General features: G+C 46.9%; 1 protein-coding gene across 1 annotated transcript in view; it reads left to right on the top strand.

The window, feature by feature from the left end:
- Positions 1 to 2,935: 2,935 nt before the first annotated feature.
- LOC147706795 (calpain-1 catalytic subunit-like) overlaps positions 2,936 to 14,156 on the top strand; it is a 590,138-nt gene continuing 578,917 nt past the window's right edge. The window contains exon 1 of the mRNA XM_086925927.1: positions 2,936 to 3,211. Coding sequence (XP_086782053.1) covers positions 2,981 to 3,211 — 231 coding nt within the window. The 5' untranslated portion in view covers positions 2,936 to 2,980. The remainder of the gene's footprint in view (positions 3,212 to 14,156) is intronic.

Below are 14,156 nucleotides of genomic sequence, written 5' to 3'. Positions count from 1 at the left end.
CATCTCACCGACGTTCTAAATTTAGCTATTTCGGAGAACCAATTTCCCTTGGCTTGGAAGGCAGCAGTGGTTAGGCCACTCTTAAAAAAGTCCTAATTGGATCCGACGGAACTTAAAAATGTTCGTCCTATTTCCCTTTTGCCGGTTTCAGCAGAGATTTTAGAATCCCACCTGAATTCTCACTTAAGTGCCTATTTGAGGGACCACCAAATTTTGGATGGCTCTCATCATGGGTTTAGAAGCTGTCACAGCACGGAAACTGCTCTCCCTGTGGTATTTGATGATATTGGGAAACAGGTGGATGCAGGGCACACCACCCTACTAAATTTACTTGATCTTACCGCAGCGTTTGATACCCTCTCTCCCCTGAGACTTGTGGAGTGTGTCAGGGAGAGAGGTATTGGGGGCTCGGCTTTGGATCTTCTCGCCTCGTTTCTTAGGGAGCGTTCTCAAACAGTAAAATTGGAAAGTTCCTACTCGAATTCTACCTCCTTTGTGTGCGGTGTGCCACAAGGCTCTTCCTTGAACCCTACCTTGTTTAATATCGATGTGGCCCCACTCGCAGGGGTGGTGAAATCCTATGGGTGGATGTGTTGTCTTATGCGGACAACACTCAAATACTGGTGTCCATCACTCACAACGTCAGTGACTCCGCTCGCAAATTTAAAAACTGCATGCAAGCAGTCTCGTCATGGATGGTACAAAACTGAATGGTGAGAAGACAGAGGTTCTGATCTTTGGGGACAAGTTGGACACTTGGTCTGGGGAGTAGTGGCCTGATTCCTGGGGCACGTGCCCAACTCCCGTCTCCTGTGGCAAAAACTTGGGAGTGGTGGTTGATAATTCCATTTCTTTGAACTTGCAGGTCTCCAGGACAGAGGCTACCTGCTTCAGGATAATTAGGCTCAAAATCTCACAGTTCCTTTCTTTTGCTGCACGCAAACAAGTTGTAGTTGCATTAATACTGTCCAGACTGGACTATTGTAATGCCCTGCATTTGGGCATTAACAAAGGAGAGCTATGTCGCCTGCAGCTGGTGCAAAACGCCGCTGCAAGGCTGGTGATGGACTTGCCTAAACACCACTCAGTCTCATCTTCCCTTCTTTTGCTGCATTGGCTCCCCATGGATCGCAGAATTATGTTTAAAGCCATCTGCCTCACTCACAATGCCTACCATGGCCTTGGCCTGGTGGGCATTCGGGCATTATTTCAGCAATATGCTCCCAGGAGGAACCTCAGGTCTGCAAGAAAAAATCTTCTTGTTGTCCCGAGGTTTAAAAGGATGAGAAGGGGCGGCAGAGCTTTTTCAATTGCTGCTGCTGACTTGTGGAATTCTCTTCCTGATGAACTTTCGGGCCAATGTTCACATGCACTCTTCCGAAAGACTTTAAAGACCTTGGGCCTCATTTATGAGGCTGTGCGTCACTTTTACACCGCCGGTGCGTCACTTTTTGTGATGCACCAGTGGCGTAAAAAATGCACTTTGTTGTGCCATATTTACTAAGTGACGCATCTAGGTAGATGCGTCACTTTGTAAACCCCTGCGCCACATTATACCTGCGCCAGGTATAATGTATGCAAAGGGGGGGGGCGTATTGACGCAAGGAAGGGTCGTAGAAGTGACGCAGTGAAATCTATGAGATTTCACTGCGTCACTTTTAGGATGCTGTTGCGTCAAAATCTTGCGCCTGCCTCACAGCAGGCGTAAGGGTGATGCAGGCCCTTTCACATGGGGCTTGCCCATGTGTAAGGACGCGTTGCTGGAGTTGCGTCACTTTTGTGACACACTCCAGCAGTGCGTCACTTTTGCGCTTACAGATACGTCAGAAATACTGACGTATCTGTAACTCCTTGTGACATGAGGCGTCATACATTAAATATGACGCATCAGGAATGTTGCAAGGAGTGCGCGCTGAGAAGTGGCGCATCGTTGCTTTCACGCAGGGATGCGTCATTTCTCATAAATGAGGCCCCTTGTTGTTCCCTGAGAGGTTGGTTTGAGCGTGACCTTGTTCGCCTGCATATTGCTCTGTATTCAGCACCTTGATGCCCTTGGGTAAGTTAGTGCTTTAAAAATTGTATACTCATTCATTCATTAATTTCCTGCTTCAAATGGTACCAAGGAGCCCTGGGGGACAGCCAGGACACAGCAACTTTAACCCAGTCGATGAGCACTGCTGCCCTGATGCCAAGCGCCCCTGTGGCTCCAAGTGCCTGGCCCCAGGTTGGCAAGTAGTTTATTCTGAGGGTCACGCGACTCAAAAAATTAATAAATAAATGGACGCGCGTGGGCATTTCCGGGCCAGACGACCACCAGTGCTGGGTCTTTACCGCATCCCGGGGGTCTAATCACGCAGCCACGCCCGGGACACAAGCGGCAGGCAGCTGTGCACTGGGCACGGCACCTTGCGGCCACCCGTGTTTCGCCGGTACCCATCTGTCTCTTTCAGGCAGTATGATTAGTGCTCAGGGTTTCAGTGTTCACAGCCTTCCCCACCCACCCCACTGTGGCATTGCATTTAGACGCTGCTCACATACAAGTGGTTTTGTAAGACATTGGAATGAATGGATCGTCAGACCGGAGGGCGTGGCCGTGGCTCTGAATGTTTCATTCTCATTACTCTTTCTGTCCATTTTTTGGGCCCATTACGAGCTGCGTCCCATTGATGAGAAGGATATCGTGATAAACGTCCCTTTGGTTCCAGAGTGACAGCCAACCTGAGCCTGTGAGATGGAGATCAAAGCCGGGGCGCCTAGAGGCCTGTCTGCAGGCCTAACCACCTCGGGGCGCTGCGCAGTTGTTTGTTTGCTGCGCTGTGGTGAAGACTTTGTTTGCCCCCCTCCCCACAGATTGTCATACGTCAGTTTGCATCTGATTAGCATCTTTTCTCCTCTTAAACACTCTTCATGTGGCCAGAGCCTGCCACTTCCAGAGTTAAGCGCCCACTCTCCGTCGTCCTCTCTCCTCAGCGGTGACAACATGGTGGAGACTCCCGGGGTCGAGGCAAAGCCGAAGGCGGGCGAGGTCGGCGAGCACAGCAACGCCATCAAGTTCCTGAACCAGGACTACGAGAGCCTGAAGCAGCAGTGTCTGAAGGGCGGCACCCTCTTCGAGGACCCCGAATTCCCCACCGTCGCCTCCTCGCTCGGCTTCAAGGAGCTGGGTCCGAGGTCCCCCTTGGTGAAGGGGGTGCAGTGGAAGCGTCCGTCGGTAAGTGCAGTGCAGGTCAACTCATGGGAGCAGCCAGGGAAAAATACCCCTCCTCCATTGTGAAAGAATCTCCCAAATAGATATCAAAGCACTAAGGGGCAATTTTACAAGCCCTTTGCGCCTCTTTTACGCACCGTTGCGTCACTTTTGAGACACAGTCGCGGCAGGCGCAAAAGATGAGCAATGCTGCGGGGTATTTACACGCCTCTTAACCCCTTGGCTGCAGTGGTAATTCCGACGCGGCGCTGGGGGGGAGGTGGGATCGCGCCGCCATGCTTGTGACGTAACCACTCCGTCACTAGCCATGGGCGCGCTGTGCTTATGACAGAGTGGTTCTGTGCTATACAAAATTCCAAATAAATATGCAGGAATGCGCCTGTTATTGTAAATCTGTCCCTAAAGGCCTCATTTTGAGGTTTTGTCATCGGGAAGCACAGCAGGCCTTCCTGCTGCGCTTCCCTACGGCAAAAGAAAAGGGCAGGAATGCGCAGTACATATAAGATACAGCGCATTCCTGTCCTTTTCCCCTGCGCCGGCGCACGATGGGCTACCTGCGCCAACGCAGACACCCTTGCACCATGGTGCAAGGGTGCCTGCATTGCAGGGATGATTATTTTTGTACAGGAAGTGAAACCTTTCTGTACAAAAATAATCACAAGAGGCTTTTCCTCTTTCTATGTGGGTTGCAGAATGCAGCACACATAGAAAAAGGAAAAACGAGGAGAAATAAAGGAGGCGTAAGCTTTTGGCGTTGCCTCAGACTTACGATTTCTCATAAATCTGGGGCAGTGTCAAAAGGCCATGGATGTTGCTGGGAACGCCCCCAGCAACACCCATTGCACGCCCCTTTAATGCAGAACACTGCGTTAAAGGGACTGATATTTATCAGGCAGCAGTACGCCACAAAAAGTGGCGTAGTGCTGACTAATAAATACCACGCAGGCTCCTGCGCCACGGAACGTCACAAAAAGTGACGTTCCGATGGTGCAAGGGGCCTCATAAATGAGGCCCTGAAAATGTTTCTTCATATGGTGTCAAAGTGGTGCATTTTAACGAAAAAGTTTTAAAGATTTTGCCAAAAGGTTGCAAGTTTTCCTGGCATTTCTTGAGCGGTGCCAAATAAATAATGCAGACATGCACTAGGAAAATAATGCAATAATGCTCAATAAGACTGTCCTTCGATAGGAGGTTGTGGGGAGGGGGGATGGGCGGTCCACCCAGGGAAACTGATGCCAAAGCAATACGTCAGAGGGGTTCCATCAATAGTATGGTTTAGTTAGTTAAGGGCTCCCTGCTGACGGATGTGGTGATGTGCAGGTCACAACTTAGAATTCTAGCCATCACATTTTGGCCTGTCATTCTTCTGAGGTTGGCAAATTGAATACAATTACATTGGGTAAATGCAACAACTGTTATTTACAGCACTAAGAAAGGCAGAGGCGCAGCATTAGGTGGTATATAGAAAGGTTATAACTACTTACTCCTTTCTTTAGTTTTTCACTAAATGAAAGTTGTTTTGTTAGAGCTAAATCAATAATTCCTCTATATGTTGAATAATTGTGACTTCTAAAGAATACAAATTGCATATTATATGTACCTGACAGCACCTGAGAAATCTTTCTTGAAACAAGTTGGGTAGACCGAGTCAATCGCAGAGGGTTACACCGCACGTTACATCGTATTAGGCACTCCTACAACCTACATGGTGCAAACGGATGCATCTGTGTTGTTCTCCAAAGAGCGAGCTGTAAGGCCATTTACATGTTCATTTCCGACAGATACTTCTAAGGTTAGAATCTAACCACAGATTCCTCACTGTCGGATATTCCCCAGATGTCAGAATGGTTCCGTCAAATCTTCAGCAGTACCTCTGTGCACCCGTAGTTGGCGTTGATCGACTCTGTGCCTGTGTTGCAGGGTGTCTATGCACGTGCCACTCTGGTGTGCTGACATCGGTTTCTTCCTTTCCACGCCAACAGTGCGGATCCAGAGAGCTACCTTGGTCATTTTTTCACCACTCTTTTCAACTTTTTGTAAACTCTGTTTTGAGCTTTGCTCCCAGTGTGCTAGGGACATGTCTCCTAACAAACCCACGGCCTTTAAACAATGTGAGGAATGTCACAGATACCACATGTTTGTCTCTGGCCCATACGTGGTTTGCCAGTAGTGCCTGGGGTCGGACCACACCCGAAGTTCATGCATTCGAAGGAGATTTGCAAGCTGGTGACGAAGCTTCTGGTGGTGTGACAGAAGGCGGCGGCTCTGCTCCAATCCCAGTCTGGATCCTGAGGGAGAATTCGGGCCCATTCTCAGAGCAGATACCATGGACGATGGTCATACCACTCCATGTCGTCGTCTGATAAGTCCAAGAGGCACAAGAACATGAAGTTGAACCATTCTCCCACTTCCCCCAGTAAGCATTGAGCTTCTAGGCACCGCTCAAGCACTAGGCACCGCTCACGCACTACGCACAGCTCACGCACTAGGCACCGCTCACGCACTCCGCTTGCTGAGCCGGTGTCCCGGTCACCTCCACCCTTCCCTGAGTTCCCCAAAGCAGGAGTGATCCCTGCCCAGCTTAAGGAGTTCTATGACACATGCCCACGTGTCCCTTTAGTGTGGCTTCAGGCCCCAAGGAGCAAAGAGATGCCCCAGCCCTGCTAGCTATCCACCTGCGGGGTCACCTTCGACTCCAGCTGGGCCTCATAGACCGATCATAGATCCAGGCTGACAACAACCCCAGTATCTCCAACCTCCCTGTTTCCAGTCCGCCTGAAGTCATCTCTGGATCTGATTGTAGAGGAACCTATTGCCCATGTACTTGAGGTACAAACCATCACCTACACAAGAATAGCCAGTGTGATAAGAAAAAAGACCCAAAGGAGGGAAACCAGTGATCTTATTGGAAGACAGAGATAAGAGATTAATTGTGTCAAGTAGAAACTTTGACAGTTTTTCAAAGAACACGTTTGTCAAAGGAAGCCAAAAAATGAATCAACCCACTAGGTGCACTATGTTAGTCAACAGTGCATGCCACAGAACATCCTACTGATGGAGGGTTGATCAAACCCCTTTTGAAAAAACCCTCCCTGGACCCTACAGCTGTGGCCAGTTACAGACCCATTGCGTGTCTGCCCTTTCCTGCCAAAATATGCGAATCTCTGATGAACGAACAACTCTCAGAGTTCGTCGAGGTTCACCAACTCCTCAATGAAACGCAGTTTGGGTTCAGGAAAGGGCATGGAACGGAGACCGCCTTGATAAAGGCCTCAGATGAGATCAGGGCTATCATGGACCAGGGAGGGGCGGCTGTCTTGATCCTTTTGGATTTGTCTGCAGCCTTTGACACGGTCGACCATGCTACTCTGGTCGACCGTGTCACAGCCCTGGGGATAGATGGTATGGCCAGGGACCTTATTTCATCCTTCCTGAAAAACCGTACCCAGACCGTGAGGCTGGGAGATTTCTACTCCCCTATCTCTGCACTCCCTTGTGGAGTCCCACAGGGCTCCTCGCCTAGTCCTATGCTATTTAACATCTACGTAGCGGACTTAGCAAGGGTAATAAAGGCCCATGGGGTACGGCTCACATCCTACGCAGACGATACTCAGCTGGTTCTAGCAATCCACAGAGATGGACCTACTGTGGCAACCAACTTCCAGAGAACCATGCTCGAGGTCAGCACTTGGATGGCCTCGAACTGTTTGAGGCTTAACTCGGACAAGACCGAGATTATGACCTTCGGCAGGCTCTCTCCTGAATGGTCCTCTATCTGGTGGCCTGAAAAGCTGGGCCCTCCACCTGTCCCAGTAGAAAAGACCAGAAATCTGGGAGTGATTTTTGACAGTAAATTGTCCTTTGACCTCCACACAAACAAGGTTGTCTCCTCAGCATTCTTCATTTTGAAACAAATCAGGAAACTATTGCCTTACCTCCCTACCTCAGCTGGGAAGACCCTGGTCTCCACCTTAGTCTTCTCAAAAATAGACTATGGGAACGCTCTCTTTTTAAACACACAGAAGCGTGTCCTAACGAAGTTACAGTCTATTCAGAATGCGGCGGCAAGGATCCTTCTTAACATTCCTCGTCGCAAGCCCACCACTCCTGCCATTCGCCATCTCCACTGGCTGAAAGTCGAGAACCGTAACAAATTTAAGGCCCTCTGCATTGCCTATAAGGCAGTACATGGCGTTGGACCCAGGTTCCTCATAGAAGCCTTTCAGCTGTACACCCCCAAGAGGCAACTAAGGTCGGCTAACATCTGTCTCCTCCCTGTACCGCGTGCAAGAACTGCTACCTGGGGAGACAGACGTTTTCTGGTGGCCACTCCAAAACTTTGGAATCTTTTGCCATTGGCTATTAAAACTGCCCCTAACCTGATGAGCTTTTGCAGGCTCCTAAAGACATGGCTGTTCAACCAGTAAGCTAATGGTTGTTTTTCTAGTAGCTCCACAAGCGCCGAGACACCCTAGGGTATTTGTTGCGCGATAAAAATCTCGAAAATAAATAAAAATAAAAAAGAGAACAGGTACAACTAATACCTCTTCTCTCTAGCTCCTAGCTCCTTGAAGCTTTACTGGTTAAACGCAGCTTCTTGAAGCTTTACTGAAAGTGCACAGAGCATTGCAGCAACGGCTGAATGCTACTAGGTAGGGCAGTGAGTCAGCACCGACTGAGGAAACGCCTGTAAGTTTCTTTGTCATTTTTTGGCACCTGGGTGTGTTAGGCATGTTTGTTGCAGCTCTTTATGCAGTGCAGCGTTATTTGGTACTGACTTGAATCTTGAGCCGTTTGTCATCTCTGTAGAAAGACCGTGTTTGGCATCCATTTTCTCAATTGTTTTCCCACACTTACAATTTAAAATGTGTTAAATAGCTGAATACACTATTTCCTGTTTTAATAGTGTTTGTTTTCTCTTTCTTAATGTATCCATCTATTAAGGTCAGGGCCAATGGAATTATGCTATTCTGCGGTCCCAGATTTTTCCACATAAATTTAGATTTGACACATTTACACTATCCATCATCTGCTGCATAACCTGCAGATTAAAAACAAAAAAAAAATAAAGTGGATCAAAAGTTACTGAACATGTGGCACCACGTGTTGTTTTGCAAATGGAATACCTTTTGCAAAGGTAGATTGGTGATGTCTCACTTGATTGTTACTGTATTTAGGTGATGAACTACCACTAATAAGGTGAAATATTTGCCCAGACAGTGTTAGTGAAGTAATAGTATCACAGAATACCACATTACCCACATAATTTGCCTTTATTTGCTACATAATTTAGGCCGACCCTGATGCATAATTTTGTTCAAATATGATGCATAATTTGGTCCAACCCTGCCACATAATTCCTGTGGCCCTGATTAAGGTTGCTTTCCTGAAATTGATCAGCATTAACCCCTTCCGTGCTCCCGTCGGCCATTGGCTGATGAAAGCACTCCCTCCCCAGTGCTGCCATCAGCATATGGCCGACGCAGCCCCACCCACTCTTTAGAACACCCGCACGGCGGCGGAAAAACCGCCGCGGTTAAGACGTTAAAGATAACAACGACAAGCTAAAGATCTACACCAGAGGACAAGCATCTCCAGCAGTGTGTCATTAACACAAAGGCCCTGATTAAGAGTCTGGTGATCTACGGACCACTAGACCCGCATTGGCGGATTGATCTCCCTTCGGCTATATTACGATATGGGTGGTGGGCCCGCCACAGCCCAACCGCAGCCACCAGGGAACCGCCATTCCCTGGCAGTGTTGCAGCGATCAGGAGAAAGTAGCATGCTGGTCAGGTCCTGCCAAGCATATTACAAGTTTCCCATCCGCCAGGGTTTTCATGGCGGTTCCACTGCCATGACAACCGTGTCATAGTGGAAACACAGGGGGCCCTCCAGGGCCATCTGATGCCTCCAACCCTTTGGATACACCCGTTGCTCCTCCCATCATTTCTTTAGAGCTTTACTGTAGCTGCTTTTGAACTGGTGACTCTTTTTCGCCGAATGGCTTGATAAAAATATGAATTTGAAATTGTTTCTTGATTTTCACATTTCATGATGTTTTAACACTGGTGTAATCACAGTAGAGGCACAAGAGTAGGGAGCATGGATTAACAGAGCAGTGCCTACGGCTGTCCGGATCTCTGTCCCAAGACCGGGCTGTGCACAAATCAGGAGCCCCCTGACATGAACCCCCAAATGTGCATGGGTATTGTAGCCGTATGCTCTTTTTTAGGTCTCGCCCTGGCAAAAGCGCGCAAAGCGCGTTCTTGCCGAAAGACTATAGTCGTCGACTCAGCCGACAACGAGTGAAGACAAGAGATGGCCACGCGCAGCATTGTACAATGGGATTTGGTCGCGCGCGTGAGCTTCTGCTGTAGACAGCATGGCAGAAAGAATCGCATCACGACACGCGCCTCGTGAACAGTTCACGTGACTTTGTTAGGCTTTAGGTTTCGGTTTTGGTTTTTGCACTCGTGCGTGGTGAGACACTCCCGGGGGAGGAGGAGGCCGGTGGAGAGGAGGAAGGAGCGGCGGAGATCCCCTAATCGGAGACCCGGGGTGAAGAGGAGCAGGGCAGCGGGGAGTTGGGGCCGAGCGTCGGCGCCCGCGGAGGCACCAAGACAAGCAGCAATGGAGGCGGCGGAAGCGCTGGAGGAAGGGCAGCAGGGAGCAGGGGGAGTCTGCAGAGGAGCAGCCGCCGCCCCACAAGCCCAAAAGACTCCCCTCTACCCGGAGCCGGGATGGCTGGTGCTCGCCTGCCGCTGGGCTTGCCTGGAGTAGCGGCTGCTGAAGCCCCTGCCGTGCTGCAAGAAGGCGGTGTGCGAAGAGTGCCTCAAGCGCTACCTGTGCTCGCAGGTAAGTGCTGCTGGGGTGAGAGGCTGCCTTCTCGCTGGTGTTTGCAGCTTGCCCTGTGGTGGTCTTGTTAAACCAGGACCCATTCAAAGCAGTGTTTGGCAAAGTCCCTGTGATCAGATAGATTGTGGACTAACGGCTAGAACTGTCAACTTTGGAGCTATGGAACCAGGTTTGAGCCTTGGTGTCGGCTCAGCATCCTGTGATTCTGGGCAAATCACGTAATCACCCCGTGCCTACAAAAATTAAATGTATCCTTGTGTAATGTAACTGATGCTCCTGTAAAGCGCTCCAATGCCTTCGGATCGAGTTTGCGCTATATAAAGCTGCCCAAAAATACAATTGCTTTCTGCTAAGAGCGTAACTTGTGGATAACGCCCTCTAGTTAGATAGAGCCTTACTGCTGGTAATTGCACCGCTCGCAAAAATGGAAGAGAGCCAAAGGCGAGTGCACCTAATAAGAGAACGAGAAATTTACTGTTATTAATTCCCTGTATGCTTTACACAATTAGGCTGTTAGCATTCACCCTAAGCTCACCAAACGTTGGCAAATAAAAACACCTACTGATTTTGTCAGGTTTAGTTCTCTTCAAATAATCCTAGAATGGAGACAAAGCAACAGCATTTAGTGCCAGTATTTTAAGCTTTCTGATTGGTTGAGTCAACATTGGCTTTCTGTAAAAAAAAAAAAAATAATATTAACAATTTTGCATACAGACTAATGCTACAGTTTTCCAGTTTCTATGGACGGCCATAACACGTGATGTTATCCAAATTAATTCATCTTAATTTATCGACCTTTTAAGGATGAAATTCTCGGTTGGCCCTCCTAGCATTTAAACTCTTTTGCCAGCAGTTTAGACCTAGATGGTATCAGGAGGCACTTAACCCACGGAGCCATCTAGTTTTTTTTGTGGTCGGGAACTGTTATGATCTCACTGCGTTGGAATGTAACCGGACCAGGGAGCATTGTAACTACTGGGGCGTATGTCATTGCCATTCAGAGAACCCCGATGTGATGTCATGCAGACAACAAAGAGCAGGCAGGCACCGCCTGTTTGCCCGTTCCTTGTCTGATTTTCACTCACAGAGCCTGCCGGGTCTCCGGTTTTATCTTCGGGACTTTTTTTATTTTATTTTATTGTATGCGTTTTTATATAGCGCAGACTTTACCCGAATGTGTCCATTGCTTCCATCTTGTGCAATGTGAAATGGGGCAGGAATTCAGCAACGCAACTAGCGTTAAGCACCTGAACCAGAAGGGGCGCCCACAGAGCTGGAATACTCTTAAATAGGTCTATGGGAACACCGTCTGGCCCAGGCGCCTTTGCGCCCTTACTTCTACTCAGCGCCTTTTCCACCTCCTCTAGAGTAAAATACAAATTACTATTAAGGGGATAGTCGTCAAGGGAGGTCAAAGACCCCTCTTGACCTTCTTCATATTCTTCTCCTTCATAGACTCTTGCGAAGTGTCTGATCCAATCTGAGTTGCATATGGCAATATCTATTTTCGGACCAGTCTCTTCACTAAGAAAGGGAGTTCTCACAATTTTCCCAAAACTCACACTGTCATTTGTTGTGGAGGCTGTATGAAGAGCTTCCCAAGCTTCAGACTTCAGAGTTTTTTTCCTATCTTTAATTGCCTCTTTATAATCTTTCCTAAGTCTGCGAATTTCCTCGGCTGATCTTGGATTATTATGCAGGGCCTTTTTTAGAGTTGTATAAGCCTTGGTGCATCTAGAGTCAAACCATCCTCCCTCCTTCTTCCTATTCTTAAATTGCATACTAAGGGAGTTTTTAATGTCATTCGATATTACCAGGAAGGATGCAAGGCAAGTTTCAGGTGGTAAATCTGTCTCTAAACACTTATTAATTTCTAGGGAACATTTTTCAACCACTGTTTTAATTATCTCTGCCTCATTTATCATGGCCCATTTTAAAGTATACCCATTGGTTTTGCCAATTGCCAAGTCAGCATCTAAGCTATTGCATTCTCTATTGTTGATTAGTATTGGGGCAGTAGGTAGCAAAATAGACAGGCGTAATGGAAAGTGGTCACTCAACGCTATATCAGGAACATTAAAGGAGTGGATTCTGTTCCTGCTGTTATTAGAAATAGTGATAAAGTCTATAGTTGTAGAACAACCTCTACCATAAAATGTTGGAACTACTATCGGAGCGGAAATGCACATTTCATTAACAAACCCTAAATCAAAATTGGCTAACAAAGAATTAAATTGATCCCCTAGAAAATTTTGCTTAAAATGAAAATGTCCCTCGCCTTCATCCCGTGCTATTAAAGAAATGGGGTAACCCAAAAGTACTGGACCTGGGTATCAAATTGATATTAGCAAAAAATGGTCCGAGACCTATAACTTAGTACAAAAGAAATGAATCAAACCTTAATTGATTAGAAGCATATATTATTTGTCACTGCTCAACCCAACTAATGAAGAACATAAGAATTGGCAACAACAACGTGGTCCGAAATTATATGCAATATTTTAATCTATTGTCATATATACCATTAGTATTGCAATTTACAAATTTTTATCTATTTTTTGTATACATCTAGAATTGTAATTGAAATTGCCCCGTATATAGCGTGCAGTAGAAAAAGGGTGTCAAAGAAAGTGCAAGTGATAGGGTGAAAGGAAAAAGAAATCACACCAAATTTATAAAAACAACAATTTCTACTATTCCAGAGGAATGCCAGCCAATAAATGCTGGACCAGAGTACCTGACCACATTCAATTAGTCCAAAGGGACTTCCTAATCTTGTTATCAGACATAAGATGTAACAATTATCTGCACTATATCACAAAAGGGGGATATAGGTAGTGGTCCAGGTATTAGATAAAGTGGCGACGTTTCGACTCGTCTTGCGGCCTTGCGGTTAGTTGTGCCTGGGCCATGCGAGTCTTCTTCAGGACATATTAGACGGGGCAGCGCAGGGTTATCTTGGTGACCCTGTGGAAAGTATAAAGGGACCGTAAGAATTTGGGGTTGTTGCCTAATGGGTGAGGTAAGGACAGGGGTATAGAAATGCTTACCCTGTTAATGAAGCAGTAGTCGTTATCTACTTAAGTTGGGTTTAGTCCATGCAGTCCACTGGCTCCTATTCTATGCACAGTTGCCAGAACCTGGTTTTTAAAAAAATATATAATGAAGGACCCATGTAATAAATATATATATATGTGGTCCTGTAGTCACAATCATATCCAGGCAAAACATAAATGTTACCTGCACAATGAATCTGATGAGTATATGTTCCCAGGTAAATTTCTTGTAACCACGAGGCTGTAACAATTCGTAACATTACCTATTTAGTAAGGCTCAGTTAGGTGAAAATAAAGGTTTATAACAATTATTGAGTAAAATGGGCTCACCAGTTTGTCAGAGTCCAAAAATCAATCTGGTGGTTACTGTGTACAGCTGTACAAATATTTGAAATCCTCACACTGTGGAAAATAATAAGAATGAAGCAATTGGTACAATGGCTTCTAAAGGATTTATATGTACAACTATATAAAAATACACTCAAGGCATTTGATTACCTTGTTCCATGTTATTCGTCCTGTGTATAATATTCCCAAATCGGTGGTCAAAAGTCAGGCGTGAACCCACTGTGATGATTGGATCGCAGTAGTTGACTCACTTTCGTTTGACTGCAAAAGCAAATTGGGAAAAAGAGGTTGTCTATCCATTTATCCTGAGCCTGGCGGTGGTGCGCTATGAGTAAAGACTTAGCGCGCTTACCGGTATTGAAGTTCAAGGCTTCCTAATGCCACGCGTCTCCAGACGATTAGAGTGGCAACAGCTCACTCCCGAGGTAGCGTCTACCGAGGCGCCAAAGTCTCGGCTGCGCCAGTAACCTGATTTTCATCAACAGCGACAAGGACTAAGGCGGTCTCTTGCCGTTTTTGGGGATTTAATGGATCATAGGCGCCCACAAAAGGCGTGCATAATTAATCAATGATCACGTCTAATTTTAGCATCATATGAGCCATTTAATCGCAATTATAAACCATTCAAATAATTCCTTAATTTAGTTTTAATAAAGCGGGAAAAGCACGCAGAATTAATTAAACAA

The sequence above is a fragment of the Lissotriton vulgaris genome, chromosome 6, assembly GCF_964263255.1.
Source record: "Lissotriton vulgaris chromosome 6, aLisVul1.2, whole genome shotgun sequence".
Lineage (NCBI taxonomy): Eukaryota > Metazoa > Chordata > Amphibia > Caudata > Salamandridae > Lissotriton > Lissotriton vulgaris.
Note: the sequence above shows the minus strand (reverse complement) of the source record. Positions and strands in the feature narration are given on the sequence as shown.